General features: G+C 39.5%; 1 protein-coding gene across 1 annotated transcript in view; it reads left to right on the top strand.

Annotated features, from left to right (window-relative positions):
* Positions 1–3,651: 3,651 nt before the first annotated feature.
* CPE (carboxypeptidase E) overlaps positions 3,652–23,811 on the top strand; it is an 80,550-nt gene continuing 60,390 nt past the window's right edge. Inside the window, exon 1 of the mRNA XM_087816519.1 lies at positions 3,652–3,958. Within this exon, the coding sequence (XP_087672645.1) occupies positions 3,652–3,958 (307 nt within the window). The remainder of the gene's footprint in view (positions 3,959–23,811) is intronic.

The raw sequence follows: 23,811 nt of genomic DNA, 5'->3' as shown, positions 1-23,811 counted from the left end.
AATCAGAGAGGTGAGAGAACAGCCACAGCACTGGTCGGGTACATGGGCATCCGTCAGTGCACTTCAGGGTGCGAATGGAGAAATGGTTACTGGAGGTTGGCTAAGAGAATTTCTTCAATGCTAACAAGGAATGACAGGCATTGGTGTTTGGAGGTCAGAAGGCTGGAGGAAGGATTTGGAAGCAGCAATGCCTTGATGGGCACTGCAGTGGCCAGTAAGAGGGTACTGCGATTGGAGAGTTTGTCCCAGCCAAGAGTGAAGGGACACAGAAGGCTTCAATCTATTGAGCACTCACTTCTCTTCTGCCCACCCCCAGCGAGCACTATGGAATGCTCATAGTGTCCCTCATTTTCAGATGATGTTATTGAGCAATTTCTGGAAACAACAGAGCTGGGATTAGAACATTTGCTGGGGTCCAGCCCCAGCGGTCCAGGGGTCCCCAAAGGTGTGGACGGTGTTGGCAAAGAATGACGGAAGGATGCGGAGACAGCGTTCAGAGCATCAGGACAATCAGCTTCCTCTTTATTGCCTTGTTACAACTGTATTTATACTATTCGATTTTGTTGCTGGTTAAACAGCATGACATCATGCTATGTTCCGGTTTCTGTTTTGGCCTTTCACAGCTAATGAATATGCCTTCTTACCTGACCTTTGCTAAAGAATTTACATCTGTTTAGGTATGTTAATTTTTGTCTTATCTACTGTTTATATTTCTATAGACCATTTCTACAGGTTAATCTCTAGTTTGCTATTTATATTCTGAAGTTACTATTTTATTGCTCTACCACAGAGCTAAAAGGGGAATAACTAAGCCAGCTTTTCTTATGTGAAGCTTATGCAAGCCCTAAGGAAGGGTTCTATGGCTTGTGTGGGATTGTTTTTAGCTATGGCCTGTCTGGCACCAGCCTCAGTCTCTCCACTGACATTCCCTGCAGCAGTCCGTCCTCACTGTAATATTCTGTGTATGACTATTCTGTGTATGAGAGGGGTTCAGGTGTAGATTGAAATCATCTCTCTCCTAGGCTGCTCTTTCCTTGTGGGGATTCCCAGAGTTTTCCATTAATATAAACATCCCCAGTAATCCATTCCTTGTGGGGACTCACTGGTGGCCTCCCTGCGGATGGCCCCGTGCGGCCGAGGCAGCAGGGCCCCGACCAGGCCTCTTCGCCCCCGGTGGGGAGCTTCCTGCGGTAATGGGCCTGACAAGTCCTAAGCTTTCTGCTGACAGTCTGAGTTCCTCACAAGCGGCACAGGATGTCCCCGTACTCCTTGGGGCTTTTACTGAATCATTGTCGTTTCCAGTTCTATCCGACTCCCCTGCAAGGGAAAACTTTCCAGCTAGGGCAATGCCCTTTTCTCGTGCAGTGACTCGGGTAAGGACACAGAGCGTCAGAAAGGGGAACAAGCACGGGAAGAGGGACATGCCACACACCAAGGGCCATGGAGCACTGGCTGTGCAGAGGTCTCCTCCTTGAAGGACTGTGGCAAGCAGCAAGGATGGAACGGCTTCCGGCAAATATTGTTCTGCCAAACTTGAGATATGAGAGAAAATAGAAAACACACCCTTTGTTTAAAGAGACAGCTGAAGGGCAACACAGGACCTCAATGAATAATATGTTGTTTACATGTGTAGTTACTAGTTGATATGCCCCTCCTAGCCACAAATGAGTGTGGTGAACGTAAACTGCTAACATGAAAACCTTAGCCTTCCACTTCTGAAGTCATTGGTTTTTAGCTACTCTGTTTTCTTTTTCTAGGTTTCCAAGGTTGCTCTTTTGGGCTGATTTTAGAAGCATAATTATAACTCTGGTTTCAAACTTCTGGACCATGTAATCAAACACAGCCTGGTCATAGTGGAAAACACACAGTTCTCAGCTCTGCCTACATTGACAAGGAACATGGTTGGATCCCAATTCAACTGAGTGGTATGTTTTTATAGTGGCAGCTTTCCCCAAAATACCCCCAAAAGAAGATCCATGAGGTTGTGGGAAATGTAGACAGTCAGGGGGATTGGGAACCAGCCTCTCCAGCTGCATTTTACACACACACACACACACACACACGCACGCACGCACGCACGCACACACACACTGAAATCATTTAAATATCTGGATCTTATTCTAGGAGAATTATTATTATTTTTTAAATTTAGTGCAATGCATTGTTAGGTGAAAAAAGAGCAAGTTAAGAAAGAAAAGTCTAATGTGAAAAATTACCTATACAGTGTCCAGTTTTTCTGCTTGGTGGAAATACCCAGTGGGTTATTTATTTATTTATTTAGATTTGTGCTGTTCTCAAATGCAAACGGCAACCTCATCAGAATAACATCTGTTCCAGAGTTGCTTCGGGGATATCAATCCCGTCAAAAGGCTGGGTTTTTAAAGCTGTAAATGATTTTATATATTTATGATAACTTTGAGAGGGGAATGGAGGTATTATCTCTCATGATCAGCGTTTTCTTTCTATAATAGGATTTAATCTTTTACTTTAAAAAAAATTTATCTTTATTGTTGGAAGTATTGCAGATGTTCCCTATTCCCCCACTGATCCCCTCCACCCCGCATCCGCCCCACCCCCAGGCCTTCCTCATCCCATTGTCTGTGTCCATAGGTTAAGCATATATGCATATAAATTCTTTGAGTAATCTCCCCCCCTTCCCTCTGAGATCCCTCAGTCTGTTCCATGCTTCTATGTCTCTGGATCTTAATCTTTTACTTTTTAATTTTTTCTTGGAAGAAGCTTCTCCAGCCTTAATCAAACCTCCCAGTGACTGTAGTCCTGGCCAACATCTTGGTTACAACCTGATAAGATCCCCTGAGTCAGAACCACCCAGATAAATTGTTCCTGAAAGACTTAATCTTAATACCAAACCAAGTCCTTTGTCTAGCACACCTCCAGAGTTGTATCTTATTATTATTCTTTTTGTAGAAGAATCCAGAACGTGCTTAAATACAATTCACAACGGTATCTGCAAACTGATAGAATGTTTTTTTCCAAAAAATTCTGTTAACCCTCAAAATCAAAGCGTTCAGTTTGCCAGCCAGACCCTGCAATAAATGCTAATCCATCCCTTGGGTTTGTGTTTGAACTATACATGCAGCTATTAAAGATACATCACGGGGAGAAGGCAAATGGTTGCCAATATTTCCCTTTGGTTCTTTTTTCTGGAATATTCTCTAACTCGGTGCATCAGGATGGAAGCCCAGGTCCGCTCGGACGAGACGTCACTTTAGAAGGCTCCACTCACAACCCAAGAGTATTTTTTCCACACGCAGCATCTTGGGTCTCAGTGACAACCACGTTCCCAGCCCCAGGCGGCAGCTGTCATTTCGCCGGCGCCGTCCCGGGCGGCCCGGCCTTTGACGCGGTTCCGAGCCGCCGGGTAGCGCGGCGGCGGGCGGCGCGGCCCCTCCGCAGTGGTTTCTCCTGCGGCGCCCTGGGCTGGCGCGGGTAGTGCGGCCCCCCCCGCGCTGCGCCGCTCGCCGCTGGGTGGCCCCCGCGCGCCCGACGCTCACTCCGCCGGGAAGGTGAGGCGTGCGGAGGCTGCTGCGGAGCTCGCCGCCCTCCCGCAGCGCGGGCCCGCTCAGACCCCGAGCCGGGCAGACAAAAGAGGCCGCGGGCGCAGGAAGGCACGGGCGGCGGCGGGACGCGATGGCCGGGCGCGGAGGCCGGGCGGTGCTGGCTCTGTGCGCGGCGCTGGCCGCCTGCGGCTGGCTGCTGGGCGCCGGAGCCCAGGAGCCCGGGGCGCCCGCGGCGGGCATGAGGCGCCGCCGGCGGCTGCAGCAGGAGGACGGCATCTCCTTCGAGTACCACCGCTACCCCGAGCTGCGCGAGGCGCTGGTGTCCGTGTGGCTGCAGTGCACCGCCATCAGCAGGATCTACACGGTGGGGCGCAGCTTCGAGGGCCGGGAGCTCCTGGTCATCGAGCTGTCCGACAACCCCGGCGTCCACGAGCCTGGTAAGGGCGCTGCCGACCCTGGGGAGACCCGCGGGCGGTTGGACTAGTGGCGCGGGGGTAACAGGGCAAGGTGGGCCCAGGGGCGCCTTGTGGAAAAGGGCGCCTGGGTTGGAAGGTGGGAATTAGGCGGAGGGATGGAGACGGAGATGAACTTGACCTAGAGCCCTGCGGTTTGCCGGGTCCCAGCCTCTGCTGTCCTCCCTCCCCAGCCCCAAACCCTCGGCCCGCCGTCAGGACCTTAGGGGAGCTTAGGCCGGGGCTGGAGGGATGGAGGCGGGAGCGTGCGGCGGGCACGGCCACTGCGGCGCCCGCCCACCCCGACCCGAGGGAGTAACCGAACCTGTGCGGAGAGGAGTAGAAAGCTAAGGTGCAGGAGGCAGCGACTTAGAGGAGAGAGGAAGAGTCGTTTATCGTATGTTCCCTAATTTCCAGAGGACCAGCTTCCCTGGATCCTGCAGGCTCTGCCGGCCCATCTCTCCCGGCACGTGTGTGAGGCACGCGAGCATGTGGGTGCCAGGGGGTGCTCAGGTGAAGACCCACGGACCCTCCTGCCAGGGTGGGAAAGTGGCGTTCAGAGTTTGAAACTGGACTCGACCTTTCTAAGGAAAAAGGAATAGTCCATCTTTTTTTTTCTTTCTTTCTGATTTTGATACTTGGGATGAGTGGTTGGTGACTAGGTTTTTATTTCAGATGATGTTCCCTTATAGCTCTCTTATGCATCTTCCTCCTGAGTATATTAAGGCACATTTTAATTTATGTTAAATGTGATTCATTTACTATTAATGAAAGGTATTTAGAACAGTGTTCTTGGGGCTTTTTTAAAAATTATGTTTCTGCTCTTAAGACCTAGTCTTCTGCCCAGCCTGTGTGGCTCAGTGGTTGAGCATTGACCCATGAACCGGGGGTCAGGGTTGGATTCCGGTCAGGGCGCACGCCCCGGTTTCCCGCTCGGTCCCCAGCAGGGGGCGTGCAGGAGGCAGCGGATCAATGACTGTCTCTCATCATTGATGTTTCTCTCTCTCCCTTCCTCCCTCTGAAATCAAGAGAGACATTAAAAAAACACAAAAAAACCTAGTCTTCTGATAGTAAAGAAACTACTAAATTAATCTTGGCTAGTTTTTCAAGGAGATTATATGAAATATAATGTTCACTTTTGTTGTCTTGTTTTAAGTTTAGAAGTGAAATTCTAATGTAATATTAGAATTATTAAATGTAATATTAGAATTATCTAATGGAATATTAACTATTACTGTTGGAATGTCATATGCTTTTGAAAATGAAAACTAATTCTTTTACTTGAATATCTGGAATGTATGGTTTGTCATGATTTGTAAATTTCTCTTTTAGATTGCAAGCTCTATGAGGCAGGGACTGTATTTCCAGCGCCTAGCCCAGATCTGTACACAGCAGGCACTCAGTACACATTATGAAAAAAAATTAGTCATTTGTTGAATAACACAATATTTAAAAATGTTCTATTCCTGGTAAACACAAAATACACAGATTTAATTCTTTTTACAGAGGTGAACTCAGAAATGTTTTTTATATACGTGCTTTATAATTTCTTGTTAAATGTAGTGAACTTTAAGTTCATGATATTAATAATAGAATACAGCTGGGCCTGCATGGCGCAGTGGTCAACCTACCAACCAGGAGGTCAGGATTGGATTCCCTGTCAGGGCACATGCCCGGGTTGCGGGCTCTATCCCCAGCAGGGGGCGTGCAGGAGGCAGCCGATCAATGACTCTCTCATCATTGATGTTTCCATCTCCCTCTCCCTCTCCCCTCCTCTCTCTGAAATCAAAGATATATTTAAAATAAATAAATAAGTAAGTAAATAAAAATACAATGAATAGACATTTTGTACGTTTCAAGAGCCCCCTTGCTTTTGAAAGAGGGCAACTGTCGTGACTATTTTCACCTTATAAGTACTGTTTTTTGTTTGAAATAACATTTGTGATTAAGCTAGTAGGAAATGATATTTAGCTTGACAAATTCATTTACTTGACTAAAATTTGGATGAAGTTGCCCATATTCATTTTTTCTTTCCAGCAAGAGAGTGGTATCGAGTTTGTTAATTTTCTTAATCTAAATTTTTTTTTGGATTAAAAAAATGTAGCAAATGTGTAAGGATTTAGTTATCATAATAGAAAACTCTCCCAAAACAAAACAACATGAACACAGAAAGCCTTTCCCTGTGGTAGAACTGGCAAGTGAGAGGTTTACTTGTTTAGATTAGTGGGTTATGGACAGAATGTGTTTGTTGATACCACCAGCTCTCTTGCTGAGCAGAAAGAAGTGATCATCATTCTCGTTTGGTACCAGGCTGTGGTCTGAACTTGAACTCATCTCCTGAAAAAGATTCATTCTCTCAGATATTCTACATTAGAATTCATCAAAAAGGAGAGAAAATTCCATTTGGAATTGATCAGCGAGGTCTGTCTGTACTTATTCTGTTATGATACCATGGGAATCAGCTTGATTCTTGACTAGCTGAATGTTGGGCCTTAGTTTTCATTTTGTATCACTTTGGAGGCCTGCAAAAATCTATTGGAGTGGATATCAGCCATCCTCAGAAGAACTGCAAATAGTCTTGACACCAGACTCATATCACATATCGTGACGCTGGACCCCAGATGGGGGACTGGGATGAAGGCTGGGCTAAGATTGAGTCTTTGCACTCAGATTGGCCTCTTGGCTGATTCTAAGTACTCAGATGTGTTCCCATTAGATATGATACCTGCCAGGCCTCATCATGTTCCCAATTTTTTTTTAATGTTTGTTTTATATTTTATACTTCAAAAATATTTCTCCACATAGGGACTCATGTGCTCAAACCCAAACATTTGCTCCCCTAGGCCTGCATATTTGTCATTGCAATACTCTTAACAGGAACCTTTTTTCATTTATGTCAAAGCAATGGAATCCATATTCCCAGACCAGTCCTCCCAGAGTTAAACTTGAATTAAGATTAGTTTGTTTAAAATACTCATTCTTTTACATGTAGTTTAAGATTGCTCTTAGGGAGTAAATCTGATTTATAACTAAAATGCTATCTTACAAACATTCTTTAGAGAAAAGATTTTTCTCTCTCAAAGGCTGGAATGATTATTTTGGACCGATTCCTCCCCAAATCTGTTAAAATTTAAAGACTATGAATGCCAGTATGCATTTGCCAAATATTGTGATGGAACATTTAATACTGGCAAAATTTCTATATAAAAAACAAACAAGAAAGAAGTGGGGATTTTGGTTATTTTATATGGCTTCTTTTCATACCAGATCAGTGTGTATTAGTGGAAAATGATTACACCTGAGTACCACCTTATAGCTGGTGAATATAGATGTTAGATTCTGGAGAAGGATCTAGATGTATTACATGTGGTCAAGAGTTATTTTTAGACCCGACTGAGTCAGTGCAGCTCTTGCCAGAAATAATGTACTTGTTTGATTTGTGATTGGCTAATGGAAGAGAGGAAATTAGGCTGGCCCTTAACATTATATCTTATGCTGAGACAAAATAGGCAGCTCTCTATGGAAACTGATTCGAGAGGTGGAGAAGGGATCATCTGCTAGCATCTCCCTTATTGGCCTAGCATAGGGGTGAAATCCTTGCCTTCACAGTCACTTCCTCTGGGAAAGATATTTTTGACAAATGCAAAAATAGCCCATATAAGGAGTGACACATAACCCAGCTTTTCCTGAAGTCTATTCAACGGAACATTGGTTCAGCTTGGTTTGATAAGTTCGATGAACAAAGATAAACAGGTTTGTGGATTGCAGGATTTAGAGAGCCCTGAATATGCCAATATATGTTTCAGATCTCCAAGTCAGATGTACACTAGATGGTAGTTTCCTGCCTTCTTTCACCATGGAGCCTTTTTTTTTTTCCTCCAAGGAGCTCATCTTGGAATTAGTGTTACACTAGTTTGAGAAACCCAGCATTAGCCCATTATCATTCTTTATCATATTATGAAGGATTAATTTGGTAATTCTCTAGCAGAGAGACTCATATAGGGAGTTCTTCAGGGGGTAGGACACATATATTTTCTATTTCTTTGCCCATAATTGCCAGCATAGTGATTTATATAGAGTAAGCTCTTAAGATATGCTTATTGAATTGAAAACATGATTCTGAGGCAACGGGGCACAGGACACATGATTGTCACTGGAAAGAATAAAGTAACAGATGCCATCCAGTTCTTTTCTTGTTAAGTAGCTTCATGCTTTAACTTCTCTTTACCTCTTTTTCTTGCCTATAGGGATACTTTAAAAACTCATACCTCATAGGGTTGCTGTGAGGCCTAAGTAGTATAATATATAGAAAAGAATTTAATGAAGTTGCTTGCACCTAGTTATGAAGATGAGCTAATTTGTTAAAATTTTTCTTCACTTTAGTCGATCTGGAAAATGTGCTCCATTGGCCTTGCGTTTGTGTGGAGCGGGCCTGCTTGGCTGTGTCAGCGCATGAGGCCTGCTGAGTGCTCACCTGTTACAATGGTCTTATGGCGCCAGCCCAGCTGACAGCCCTGAAGGGCTTTTACTCTCTCATCACCGTTGCCTTGTTCTCAAATGCCTGCCCTCTATTGATTTTTAAAATGCCAGCCATTTCTGCTATTATGCAGCTCGACATCTTATTTTGCTGTATTCAATAGGAAGAGTGAAAGTGTCCATCATTATTTGAGAATGTTTTTGTGGTTGTTTCTACAGGTTATTAAATAAATCTAGGGCAATTCCAGCATCTGCTTTGGCAAACTAACTTATTTTCCTAAAGAATTTATGACGAAACTGCTCGGGATGCTACTCATTTATTCTTTTACAGACTCAGTGTAAGTGAAATATCTTCAAAACCGTCTTTGCCATCCCTCCCTAATTTTCTTATCCCCACTGGGGTCCTTTCTCTGTGCTTCCACAGTTCTTTGAAGAGCTATCATGTAAAGGTTTACAGTAAATGCTTTGATTTCAAGGGATCTGAGCTTGAATCCTTTTTCTTCCTATTTTTAACTAAATGCTTTTGGGCAAGTCACTTAACCTCTAAGACCCAAATTCATCATCTATAAAATGACAATAATGTGGTCATTAAATGAAGTAGTAAATATAAATTTCTTAATTCAATATGTGTCAACAATTATTATTACCTCTGTTAGGGCATTTTCCATTGTTAGTTTAAGTGTTCCCCCAGTAGACTGTAAGCTTCTTGTGGTTAGGGATTGTATTTTGTTCATTTTTTTATCCACAATGGCTAGTACTATGCTTAGGACATAATGGCCACTCAGTGAATGTTTGTGGAATAAGTGAAATTTCTCAAACTGGCAAAAATGTACATCGCAAAACAAAGCCATATTGAGGGTCAATGTTGCCTTTATGTATGTTAGCATGCCAGAAATATGAAACAAGAAAGGATAGAAATAATATTTTTCTTAAGTATATACTGATATTAATGTAGCGTATCCAGTTTCCATAATGGAGAGATCCATCAACTGCTCGTCTTTTCAAGATTCAGTGATGGGCTTGCTATGTTTGTTGTCTGTTGTAACTGCACTAGTATGAGGCTCTTTTTCTCTTGGCCTCTTTCCTCTTGAGACATTTTAGAAAGTTAAATTGCTTTTTTAAGTGTTAAATAAAAGTTCGAAAGATAACCAGTAAAAATTTACTTAGTAAAATTTTCAACCTTTCAAAAATCTACGTGAACCCTTAGTGTTGCGAACTAAGAACCGTGTGCTGTTTTGAACATAGAAGCCATGCATCTCTGGGTTTTAATTTTTCCTTCGCTCAAGAAATGGCTTTCAAATCAAACACTTGCAAGCGCCATTGTAGGAGGAGGTTTATCTGAAAGGTAGCCGATGGGATAAACGAGCTCCCATCTGAAACGTGTTTAAATTTGCTCTTTCCTTCCCTTCTAGTTAATTACTGAATTGCGGCCAGCCTGTTGCTCTGTGAATGTTTCTCTTTTAAAATTTCAGGATATGGTGTTTTGTAAGCAATCCAGCAGCCAGCTCTTTCTAATAAAATGTGGCCTCAGAAAAGAGCCCATCTGTGTTAATAGTACCTTTTATTATGTTCAAATGATTTACCTACATCTTTGTCTCCAATTGGTAATCTTTTAAGGATAAGGTGGCTTATGTAAGTATTGCAGGGTTGATGTTTAAAAAGAAATGATTTAATTATGATAATAAACCCTGGAACAACTTTCTACTGCCAGTAAACATTTTGTTTTTTCAGAAGTCTGTTTACTATAAAATCACTGCTGAGCATGATAGTTCTATAATAATAAAGTTACCGACCTCTGGTTCCTGTACCCAGGCTTCGAAGGGCCGAGACTCAAAGTTTGGAGTACGGACAGGTTCATTGATTAATAAGGCGCCAACGGAGAAGGTGCGAGACTTAGCAGTGTCTCCAACAGGTATGGGCAACTTGGAGGATCTTGCAACTTGGCCATTTATCGTAGGGGCATCAGAGCTGGATCTTCTTGGACAATGGACTGTTCACTTCCGAAAGGGTTCTGGTATTCAAGTTCCAGTTATGTCCTGGTCCTCAGTTTACCTGTGTGTGTGTGAGGGGGTGGGGGCTGTGTGTGTGTGAGACAGAGACTCTGGTTCCTGGTGCAGCTGGAGGTCAAAGTTCTCTCCTCAGTGCATGCTTCGTCTGCATGACTTGTGGTTTTGATCTGGTCTGTGAAAAACAACTCAGTATCTTGTTAAATAGGGTAGGATCATTTTGAGTTGGCTCTGTGATTACAATAATAATAATACCCCTTATTTTTTAAGACATTTGATTTCAAATGAAGGATGATTATTTTAAAAATGGATGCAGAGCACTTATTTTTGAAATGAGACTAAGTATAACCTTTACTGGGTTGCTAAAAAATCTCTGGTTACCCTGTGGTTATGCGTATCAAGGTAATTGGGAAAAACAACAATTACCTCATGTATTTCATATGCAGGCATCTACTCATTTTGCAAACTAAAATGTGATTGATGTCCTTTTTGTGGTTTAGATATGGTGTTGGACAACTGATTTTAAAGTATAACAGTCCTATTGAGATAGTTTTATTTGTCTTAAGTCGTGACATTGTTCAGCATGGATCTTTTTTAAGTTTATTGGAGGAAACCGTTACTATTCATTATGGGAACTCAATATATGTTAAGCCAAATTCCCCACATAATCAGCATCATGGGATTTAAGTTTACACACTTTTGGAAACTGTATTAACTTTATGAAATCAAAAGGACCTTTATAGCACTCACACAATGAGAAACCCACTTGTTAAATGTATTTTCTCAAGAGTCAGATTCAGTTTTTGGAATATGTTAAAGCACTACAAAATATGGACAGATGAGTCTCATGTGACTATTGTATAGAAGTATAGTGAATATAGTATATAGACAAATAGACTAACATACTATGTAGTCGTGTAGGTTTTGTCTGGGCCTTGATGATGGCAAGATAACCATTAGTAGAACAGTCATTTTAAATTATTCTAAATTTCAAATTGGTGTAAGTATTTATAGATTTCACTCACATCTATAAAATAGCCTTGCCCGGCCAGGCGTGGCTCAGCTGTTGAGCGTCGACCTGGGATCCAGGCGATTGGGGTTCGATTTCCGATCAGGGCACATGCCCGGGTTGCGGGCTCGATCAATGACTCTCTCATCATTGATGTTTCTGTCTCTCTCTCTCTCCCCCTCTCCTTTCCTTTCTCTGAAATCAATAAAGATATATTAAAATAGCCTTCATTTCTCGTTTTTGTACTTCTATCCATAGCTATTGTCAGGAATTGAAGAGTTTTCTCTTTTATCTAAGTGGCTTACTCTTTTTTAAAAAACTATTTCAAAAATTTTTTTTCTTTCAGGAAGTTTTTTGGGCTATTATTGCCCTCTCTTACCATGTTCAGGTATTCTGCCAGGGTTTTATACATTTAGCCAAACTTGCCTTTACTTCCATGTAAAGCTTACCTAACTAAGGTAGACCATCTGAGCTGGTTAGGAGAACCTAATGGATGAATGTGGCCCCACTGTTTCTTCTCCTTTTCCTTCTTTGGCTTTTCTTCTCTTGTGTGGATATCAAAATAAGACAGTAGTCATCTGAATATCCATTGGAAGCCTTTGTCTGATACCTTTGGGTCATAAATACATAGGGATGTGTAAGGGTTCATTTACTGTCAACCATTTAATCCGTAGCTCTCCATCTCTTTATAAACAACCTTCAGGTTGGTCTAAATTAACAGCCTTTTCATACCTATCACAGGTGAGGAATTCGATAGTATTTATCTTCATGCGGACTGAAAGATGCAGGAAAAGTCTGCCTATTGTTGAAAAGAAGTGTTTAAAAGAATTAGGAATATAAATTTTCTTGTTTTTAAAGGTTCTATTGCAATAATCTTAATTCCCTATAAAATGCACATGAAGAGTTCTTAATTATGTGTTGGGAAAATTTTAGTGAATATATTAAGAATAGTTACACTATAAAAAAGACAGGTAACTTGAGGAGTTTACTTTTTCAAAGGATTATTTTTAAGAAGTTTAAAATTTTTTTTTTCTCACTAAAGTATTGTTAGCATTTTTAAAAGGTTTTACGGAGGTGTAGAAGGAACAGTCTGGATCTTACAACAGGTACATTTTGGTTGAGTCTGTACTGCCTTTGTTTATCAGACAGAGGCAGCCTATTGTCAGCTACATAAAAGAGCCTAATTTCCTGGTTTTCATATCCTTAGCACTCTCCATTTCATTTCTGACAAAAGTCAGAGTTGTAAGATGAGGCTTTGAAAATATAGTTGCAAATTCAGTTACAAGTAAATAGTTCAGAGCATTGCTTGTGCTGACGTTTTCTTTCTCTAGAGGACCACCCATCCTGCTAATTATTTATTTATTTATTAAATTTATTAAATTTATTGCGGTGACATTGGTTAATAAAATTATATAGGTTTCAGGTATACAGTTCTATAGTACATCATCTGTATATTGTATTGTGTGTTCATCATCGAAGGTCAAGTCTCCTTCCATCACCGTTTATCTTTCCTTTACCTTCTTCTACCTCCCCCCACCCCCCTTTCCATCTGGTAATAACCAGACTGTTGTCTGTGTCTCTGAGATTTAAACATTTTTTTTTTTGCTTAATACCTTCACTTTTTTCACCCATCCTCCCAATCCTTCTACCCTCTGACAGCTGTCAGTCTGTTCTCTGTATTTGTGAGTGTGTTTCTATTTTGTTTATTAGTTTATTTTGTTCATTAGATTCCACTTATAAGTGAAATCATATGGTATTTGTCTTTCTTGGACTGGTTTATTTCACTTAGCGTAATCCTCTTGAGACGTATCCATGCTATTGCAAAAGGTAAGATTTTCCTCTTATTTTACTGTCCAGTATGACTCCATGGTGTAAATGTCTCATAGCTTTTTTATCCACTCATCTACTGATGGGCACTTGGTCTGCTTCTAAATCTTGGCTATTGTAAATAACGCTGCAATGAACATAGGAGTGCATATATTCTTTTTAATTAGTGTTTCGGGTTCTTCAGATATATCCACAGAAATTGAGTTGCTGGGTCATAAAGCAGTTCCAGTTTTAATTTTTTGAGGAAACTCCATACTGCTTTCTTCTTTTTTTTTTTTTAATATATCTTTATTGATTTCAGAGAGAAGAAAGCAGAGGGAGAGAGAGAGAGAGAGATAGAAACATCAATGATGAGAGAGAGTCATTGATCGAGCCCGCAACCGGGCATGTGCCCTGACCGGGAATCGAACCCCGATGGCCTGGATCCTAGGTCGGCGCTCAACCGCTGAGCCACGCCCGGCCGGGCTCCATACTGCTTTCCATAGTGGCTGCACCAGTCTGCATTCCCACCAGCAATACATGAGGGTTCCCTTTTCTTAACATCCTCACCAACACTTGTTGTTTGTTGATTTGTTGATGGAGCCATTCTGGCAGGTGTGAGGTGATACCTCATTGTGATTTTAATGTGCATCTCTCTGATGATTTGTAACATTGAGCATCTTTTCATATGTCTATTGGCCATCTGTGTGTCCTCTTTGAAGCAATGTCTATTCAGGTCCTTTGCCCATTTTTTAAATTGGATTGTTTGTTTTTTGGTGTTGAGTTTTAAAGTTCTTTATAAATTTTGGATATTAACCCCTTATCAGAACTATCATTGGTGAGTATGTTCTCCCATTCAGTGGGTTGTCTTTTCATTTTGTGATGGTTTCCTTTGTTGTGCAAAATTTTTTTAGTTTGATGTAGTCCCATTTGCTTATTTTTTCTTTTGTTTCCCTTGCCCTAGGAGATATATCAGAAAAAAATATTGCTGTGAGAAATGTCTGAGATATTACTGCCTATGTTTTCTTCTAGGAGTTTTATGATTTTGAGTCTAACATTTAAGTCTTTAATTCATTTTGGGTTTATTCTTGTGTATGGTATAAGAAGATGGTTTAGTTTCATTCTTCTGTACATATCTGTTCAATTTCCCCAACACCATTTATTGAATATACTTACCCCATTGTATATTCTTGCCTCCTTTGTCAAATATTAATTGACCATAAAGTCATGGGTTTATTTCTGGGCTCCCTATTCTGTTCAGTTAATCTATATGTCTGTTTTTATGCTAGTACCATGCTGTTTTGATTACTATGGCCTTGAAATATAGTTTGATACCAGGTAACATGATTCCTCCAACATTTTGTTCTTTCTCAAGATTGTCATAGCTATTTGGGATCTTTTGTGGTTCGATATAAACTTTTGAATATTTGTTCTAGTTATGTGAAATACCCATTGGTGTTTTGATAGGAATTATAAAACTATTGATTGCTTTGGGTAGTTTGGACATTTTAATGATGTTAATTTTTTCTATCCATTAAAACGGTATATGCTTCCACTTATTTGTATCTTCTTCAATTTCTTTCTTTAGTGTCTTATAATTTTCCAAGTACAGGTCTTTTACATCCTTGGTTCAGTTTATTTCTAGGTATTTTATTTTATTTATTTTATTTTATTATTTTATTTTTTGATGCAATTGTAAAAGATTGTTTTCTTAGTTTCCCTTTATAATAGTTCATTATTGGTGTATAAAAATACAACTGATTTCTGAATATTGAATTTGTATCCTGCTACTTTACTGAATTCATTTATCAGTTCTAGTAGTTTTTTGGTGGAATCTTTAGGGTTCCCTATATACAGTGTCATGTCATCTGCAGATAATGATAGTTTTACTTCTTCCTTTCCAGTTTGGATGCCTTTTATTTCTTCTTCTTTCCTGATTGCTGTGGCTAGGACTTCCAGTACAATGTTGAGTAAGAGCGGTGAAAGCAAGTCTGACCATTGTGGCTCACTGGTTGAGCATTGACCCATGAACCAAGAGGTCACTGGTTTGATTCTGGGCCAGGGCAGTTGCTTGATCCTCAGCAGGGGGCATGCAAGAGGCAGCCAATTGATGTTTCTATCTTTCTATCCCTTTTCCTCCCTCTCTCTTTAAAATCAATATTAAAAAAAAACCTATTAAAAATAAGAGTGGTGAAAACAGACATCCCTGTCTTGTTTCTGATCTTAAGGGAAATGTATGTAGTTTTTGCCCATTGAGTGCGATGTTGGCTGTGGGTTTGTCATATGTGGCCTTCATTATGTTGAGGTATGTTCCCTCTATTCCTACTTTGCTGAGAGTTTATATCATAAGTAGATGCTGGATTTTGTCAGAGCTTTTTTTTACATCTATTGATATGATCATGTGATTTTTCCTTCATTTTGTTTATGTGATGTATCACATTAATTGATTTGTGGATATTGTACCAACCTTGCATCCCCAAAATAAATCCCACTTGATCATAGTGTATGATCTTTTTAATGTATTGCTGGATCTGGTTTGCTAATATTTTGTTGACAATTTTAGTATCTATGTTCATGAGGGTTATTGGTTTATAATTTTCTTTCTTTGTAGTGTCTTTATATGTCTTTCTCTTGCTGCTTTAAGATTCTCTCTTTGTCTTTAACCTTTGCCATTTTAATTATGACATGTCTTGGTGTGGGCCTTTTTCAGTTCATCTTGTTTGGGACTCTCTGTGCTTCCTGGATTGTGTGTCTTTTTCCTTCACCAGGTTAGGGAAGTTTTCGGTCATTATTTCTTCAAACAGGTTCTTGATCCCTTGTTCTTTCTTTCTCCTCCTTCCTCTCTCTAGAATAAAAAAAACACATATCCTTAGGTGAGGATTAAAATAAAAAGGGGGAATTGAATATATTAAAATTATATTTACAGTTAAAAAAATTAAGATAACTTAATTAAGTGACCAAATCTCCCTTTAAGATTATAGAATTTGCTAGATTTCTAAATAGATCAATATGATTTGTAAACCGAATTTAAATGTTTATGGAAGAACTAGGATTTTGAATTTATAATTTGTAATCTAATAAACTGAATATTAATTTTTAAAATCCAAATTAATGTCCAAATCTTTTCTATTCATATAAATCACCCTCCAGGACATCAAAGAGCTTGCATTTAACATTAGTTTCTGCAAACACTGGCTCAGAGCTCAGTCCTGGAAGTAGGAACCCTGCTTCCTCTGAAAAAATATTTTACTTCCAAATGCAGAGCTGCAGCAGTTTTTGGAGGTGTTGAGCATGTGCAAAATACCTGATAAAAATGCCTCCCTCTATGTGTTAATGCAAGATTCTATAAGCTTTCCTCAAATTAGAACAACCTCTGGGCTGAGTGTTGCCTGTAAGAGTCACCCCAAAATGCTTACCTGGTTTTGGTTGATTCCAGTGTTCCACTGTTCAGTGTAGCATCTGGGATTAATAGAGTATCATGTTTTCATGTGTGAGTTACACACAATTTTACTGTACCTCTCAAACCCATTCAGCTCCTAATTTACTTTCCAGTGGTCCCTGTGGACTGAACTGGAGAAACTTCATTATAAGAGTACATTCATTTTACTCATGTGCCAGAATTGGTAGGCTGTATGTTGAGGACAACTGTTAAGCCTTGCCGTAGCAGTAAAAACCATGAATTATGTGATAATATTTTAAATAGTTTTGAAACCTTTTATTACTTCTAGACTTCTGCATATGCCTTTTATAGTTGATTTAGATTGCTGGATAGATGGGAGTTGGGGGCATCTTATACTATTCTAATAAACATTTTCCCTTCTCTTTGGACTCCATTTCAATTAGCACAAGCTGTATCTTAAAAAGTTACATGTAACTGTCAGGAACACCAAATAGTTTTCCTGAATAGTTTTAAAACTCTTACTGTTTTTGCTGTTGTTACTTTAATGTTGAAGCTGAACTGTTGGTTGTTATAATTCTATGAGCTGTATGTATAGCTGAATGAAAGTGTGTTTCTTACATGTATGTGCATATGGCTGAGACTGGCTGGTATTTCCTCCACATTTCATAGTATAAAGGTCATGTGTTCATTGCCTTTGTAAAGACAGTCGCATAAGCAAAACATTTATATTTTTGCCAACATTTCCAAGAGGCCAAAAAGGCCCTCATTTGTAGACCATACCACATTTTCCATGATGTTCTCAGTTCTCAGACCAAGGTAATAAGAACACTTTATAATCAAAAAGGCCCCGCTAACAACTTGCAGGTATAAATCTCTCTAACTGAACAAATGTCTAAGAATTCTATAGACATTTCATTCACTAGGCATTTGGAAATACTACAAAGAAATGCATTTAGACCAGTTCATGTTTAGAAATCAAATTGAGTAGTAGAGAGCAGTGAATGAAGTTTATCTTTTATTACTGTATATATTGTTATATTTGTAGCTCTAATGTATGTATTTAAAATACTAACCAGTGTATGCTATTTGTGTGACATCCTGCAAATTGAAGAGATACTTATAAAAAGGAGCAACAGCCCGGCCGGGCGTGGCTCAGCAGTTGAGCATCGACCTGGGATCCAGGCGATCGGGGTTCGATTGATTCCCGGTCAGGGCACATGCCGGGGTTGTGGGCTCGATCAATGACTCTCTCATCATTGATGTTTCTGTCTCTTTCCCTCTCTCTCCTTTCCTCTCTCTGAAATCAGTAAAGATATATTTAAAAAATAAAAATAAAAAGGAGCAACAAACAACATTTTACTAAGTACTCAGTACAAAGGTATTGACTCAAATTCTCCAGGGATTCAAGAGAGTCAGAAGGAGGTGGGGATTGGAGCAGGACTTCAAGGATGAATCACATTGGGAAAGTAGGAGAGAGGACTTCCTTGTATGTCATAGAATATCATTCACACTTGTGTCTTTTTCTTCACTATACCCAGCAGTGATGATATATAAATATTCAGTAAGTGTTGTGACATAATTACATTCCATTAAATTGTGAAATTTCCACGTTGTTAGAATGTAGATTTTTGTTTGTTTGTTTGTTTGTTTCTTAAATATATCTTTACCGACTTCAAAGAGAGGAAGGGAGAAGGGGGGAGAGAGAGAGAGAGAAACATCAACAATAAGAGAGCCATTGATCGGCTGCCTCCTGCACACCGACTGCTGGGGATCATGCCTGGAATGGAATGGAACCTGGAATGGAACCGCAATCTCCTGGATCCTAGGCCGACACTCAACCGCTGAGCCATGCCTGGCCAGGCAGAGAGAATGTAGTTTTTAGGGTGTTGTCATTTGGGGTTGATTTCCCTCATTATGAGGAGAATAAAACTATTGGGGATGGAAATTATGCTAACATTCTCCTTATATGTAAATTAAATAGAATATAACGTGATTACAGTATTTGTCAAGTAATTATAGATATAATTGTATTAAGCATTAAACATATAATATAATATGGTTATATTATATATAATATAATTATAATTATATTGAGCATATAATATATATCATATTGTACTAAGCAACAATTGGTTACCAGTACTTTCCCCCTCTCCTAGGTATGTCTTTGAACACTCTCTAATAAGTCATGGAGTAAAAAGAAGTTAAATAGTTTTGATTTTGTTAGGCCAATTTCCTGGAGTTAAATATAGCTCAATTAATGTTCTCTTTTGACGATGCATTTAAAAAACTACTTTTAACAACACAATAACAACAAAAAAGCGATGTAATTTGAGAAAAACTATGGGAATCCAGCCCATAGCTTTTCTCCTGGTGCTGGCAGCCAGTTCAGAATATTCCTCCAGCTGCATCTGTCTAGCACTTGAGCAATGATCATGTAGTTTGTCAGATGCTTTCGGGGGAGAAATTCACTATGCAGAAATATTTAGTATTTAACTAATTTTTCCAATTATAGGTTTTTGATTGGGGGATACAATCTTCATTAGTGTTATACAGAATTGTGAAACATTAGAATTATAGATTTTTTTTTCCCTTAGCTGGAAGGAACACTCACATTTACAAATGAGACGATTAAATTGAGCTTCAGAGAGAGATTAAACATCCTGCCCAAGGTTGTATAATTTAGGAGGCCCAATTCCTGATATACAGTTGTACTTTCTTTTTAGAATGATTCTGATAGCAATGTATGCAGATGGGAGAGTAAACGTAACTATTTCTTATGTGGCCATCGACGGTCATGAACTATTTACATGGACTGAAGTCTGCGAGGGAGTTCACAGGAACGTAATTTGTCAGTGTGTTTCCAATTCCTTAGAGCAGACTTTCCAGACTATAAGTAATAAATGGGCATGGGTGTGTCTGGGGTGGATGGACAGGGCCTGGGGTGGCGACAGAGTGTGTTGGGTGGCAAAAAAATCAGGAAAGGATTGAAATAAATTACTTTAGCATACTATAAGTATATACCGAAAATATTTTTCTTGGCAGTAGAATCCACTCTCTAGGAAGAAACAAACTTTTGTTGAAAGACTGCTCTGATGAACTCTTTTGAGGCTTGGGCTGAATGAAAAGGAGAGGAACATTTTCAGAGGCTGTGTGGAGAGTCAGAGGAGAGAGACTTAATGGCTGGTGGCTTAAGAGAAACTTTGGAGATAAGAGAAGTGTCGGATGGGGACAGCAGTAGGATCTTTGTAGAGTAGGTTACTTTGGGAAATGTAATGAAGTACTTAATCTTGTTTCAAGGTAAGCACTGGCAAAGCCAGAGATTGTCCAAGGAAGGACAGTTACATGTAAGTGACAATACAGTTACGAGAACTTGTTAATAACAAAGATCACCCATGCACTATACTGCAGTGCTTCCTAGAATACGTGAAGGCAGTGTTTTGGGAATGAAACCCAGACATCTCCCACCCCAGTGACCATTTACAGTAAAGTTTTAGATCCCAGAGCATTTGAAATCTTGCTCCTCAGCATATGTTGTCAGTTTGGATCAAATAAACTCTTATAAAAAAAGTCTTGGATCCCTAAGCTGTATTTTCTGAATTCAAATCCTGGTCCCAGGAGAACATAAACACTGGGAGAGGGCCTTTGGGAGCGTGTTGTGAGGCAACTCAAGGGCTGTGTGAACCATGCAGAATGAATCATGTGTTGTTGGAGGTTAGAATATAAATAACTGAAACTGGGTAAGTTTTCCTTTTATAAAACAGTACTCATGTTGACTTTTTCATGTGTCTACATTAAATTTTATTTTATTTTTTAAAAAAATATATCTTTATTGATTTCAGAGAGAGGAAAGGAGAGGGAGAGAGAGAGATAGAAACATCAATGATTAGAGAGTCATTAATCGGCTGCCTCCTGCACGCCCCCGGCTGGGGACTGAGCCTGCAACCTGGGCATGTGCCCCTACCGGGAATCGAACCCCTATCGCCTGGATCTCAGGTCAATGCTCAACTGCTGAGCCACACCTGGCCGGGGTACATTAAGTTTTAATGTGAAAAAGTTATTTGTGCTAAAGAGGGTTATGTATTTGTTGAGAATTTTTCTAAACCAAAAATTAGCACATAGTTCCTTAAAAGAACTTTATCTCCATATTTGTGAATGTTTTATAAAACATGTTATAGTGGTATTATGTTATATTGCATATCTAATAAATAGCCATATTAAAAAGAATAAAATGTATAGGAGCTGTACCTAGAACAAAGCACCCCCTTAAATTATTATACAGAAAATAGTGGTATGCATTATTATAAGAATTTAAGAATGTAAATGAAATATATGTGGGTGAAATTTTTTTGTTTTGTTTTTTGCCATTTGAGAAACTCTACCAAGATGATTAGATGAAAATTTCTGTTGGTAATTTTTAGTCAGGATATGGGCAAACAAAACAAAAGAAAAGCCAAAACCTTCAGGCTGCTGTTGGAGTGAGAGGGTGTGTTCTCATGAGCAGGAAACAGACTAATTATACAATGAAAACACTTGAGATAATTTTACAGTTAATTTAGGGTAAAATAACTTTCCTTTGATTATCATATTATTTCAGGTGAAAGTATTTGGTCTGAATTATTAAGACAATTGCTTTAATTCTACATTTGATCTATGCATAGTCATAACCTTTGGGTGTTAATGAGGGTGGGGGTCCAGAGCCTAAACTAGGGCAAGATTAGGAGGAAGGAAGGGGGAGAGAGCTCTAAGTGTGCCAAGGGTGAGTGAATAATACTGGTATTGATTTGATTGGGCAGTTTTATTAACCGCCATTTCTTTGCCAGACTAATAAAAACTGACTTTTTAGGGTTGTTTTCCAAGTTCTCTTATTTGGATTAGAATAAAAAGAAAAGAGTGCGGACCAAGTTTCATCTTGTTTCTTGCTTGTTGTTAAGTTACATACTCAGCTTAGAAGCTACATAGACAGCTCAGGATAAAACTTGGAATCGTAAATGCTGTGTATTCGATGTAGTTCAAAGGTATTACATGTTATTTCACATATAGAAAAGAGTACAAGACTTTCAGGAAATTGTTTTAAACCTCAGAGGATTCCACTGGGCACATGCAGGGCCTGTGGATGCCCAAAGTACTTCAGAAATAGAATGACTGAAAAAACCTTGTGGTGAAAGGTTTGCGACAACCCAGTCTCACAGTATGGGCCAGAGGACTGGCTAATTCCAATATGAAGAGTCCTTCCATGTCTTAAGTGAATAAAAAGCTAGGTTGACTTCTATCCAGCCAGTTATTCTAAGACCATTGCTACTTTTTTCTCCTCACAAAGAGAAGAACAGCATTTTTCCCCTTCTCACAAAAAGGAGGTGCCCCCAGATGTTCCATTTACTTTTCCCTCTTTTTCCCTCTTCCCCTCAAAGGAGCCATCAAATGTTGGAGATATCCAGACAAGGAGTTAAGACAATAAAGATGGTTAAACAAATTAAGACAGACACTGAAACCTAACATTTAAAATAAAAGAAGCAAACTTGAAAACAAAAAGCACTAAGAAAACAGTATAAAGTAGAAAATAAAGTGTAAAGATGAAATAAAAAAGCTAAGCAAAAATATTGAAATGATGCCCGGCTGGGCGTGGCTCAGCGGTTGAGCGTCGACCTAGGATCCAGGCAATGGGGGTTCGATTCCCGCTCAGGGCACATGCCCGGGTTGCGGGCTCCATCCCCAGTTGGGGGCGTGCAGGAGGCAGCCGATCAATGACTCTCTCATCATAGATGTTTCTCTCTCTCCCCCTCCCTTCCTCTCTCTGAGATCAATAAAGATAACATTAAAAAAGAAAGATGTACTTAAAAAAAAAGAAATGTGAAAAAAATAGGATTTTTTTTTTTGCTCATTTTTATATAATGTTTAATATTTACCAACACTGTTGAAAGGCTTAACTCATTTAATCCTCAGCCTTTATATGGTTGGTTCTTTTATTCTCATTCTACAAGCTAGGGAAGTGAGGCACAGAGAAGTGATTTGTTTAATGTCACAAGCGTGTAAGTGGCAAAATCAAGATTAGAATATATGTATATTTATATGTAGTTACACTATTAAGTAAATACACAAAACCAGTACATTAGACACCTATTTGCATCACCCCTTCCTTCTTCTGAGACTACCTCCTCTCTTCTTACCTTCCCCTCTTCTTTTTTGGAAGAACTTCTCCTCCTTAGCATGGGATTGGCGTGGGAGCTGCTGCCATGTTCTTAGTCATCCTCTCTCCTTGCTTCCAAAGCAAGTGTTCTTTCCACCCCACCATCTTCTCTTGATTCTATAATATATTTCCAAGTATTATCTCAGATTCTCTGAATTTTCATCAAGTAAAACAAGAGCATCTCCGTTGGGGCAAATGATCATTTCAACTTAGAAATGGAGCTATATTAACAATAAAAGGAAATTGTTATTTTGAACATTCATATTAGATAGCTTAGAGGCTGGTAACAATAAGAATATAATTCTGGTCTTTTCCACATTTGTTTCCTTGATTAATCTCATTAATCAGACATAATATTAATAACAGACTGATAAGAGTATGCACTAGTAAAAATTTTCTAAGACATTATTTGTCATTATATATAGGACCATTAGCCTACAAGTACATGCACATACACATATATACTCCATTTAATGGAGCATGTTTATCTAGGAAATCAAGAAAGTTAGAAACTGGGTGTACATAAGTAAATGGAAGGGCAAATGGCTTTTTCTTGGGAGACCTGATTTGCAGTGAGTGAAAAGATCTAGGCAGTTACCTTAGTTCAAGTATCTGATCATCGTACCTTGGAGGACACTGGAGTTTTAAGATGGGTGGCTCATGTCACTTGAAAATCCAATATTTTTTTTCTGAAGTAGGTGTTGCTATGGTGACAGAGTAGCTTAGCAACTGAAGACTAATTTCATTGGTTGAGTGTCTGCAGATTGGCTTGTTGAGTAGCATTAATATGTTGCTTCCTGCTCTTTTTTATTGAGGAGACCATCTGGCATTAGCCATATTTAAAGGTACAGTTTGGTTAGAGAAAGAATACTGGGTGACGTACACTGAGGTGTTAAAAATAAGTTTTACAGGCATTAGTTGTTTTAACTAATCAGTGACTAAGAGGTTCTACTT

The sequence above is a fragment of the Miniopterus natalensis genome, chromosome 4 (genome assembly GCF_054644295.1).
Source record: "Miniopterus natalensis isolate mMinNat1 chromosome 4, mMinNat1.hap1, whole genome shotgun sequence".
Taxonomy (NCBI): domain Eukaryota; kingdom Metazoa; phylum Chordata; class Mammalia; order Chiroptera; family Miniopteridae; genus Miniopterus; species Miniopterus natalensis.
The sequence above is the reverse complement of the archived record's forward strand: the minus strand, read 5'-3'. Positions and strand labels throughout refer to the sequence as shown.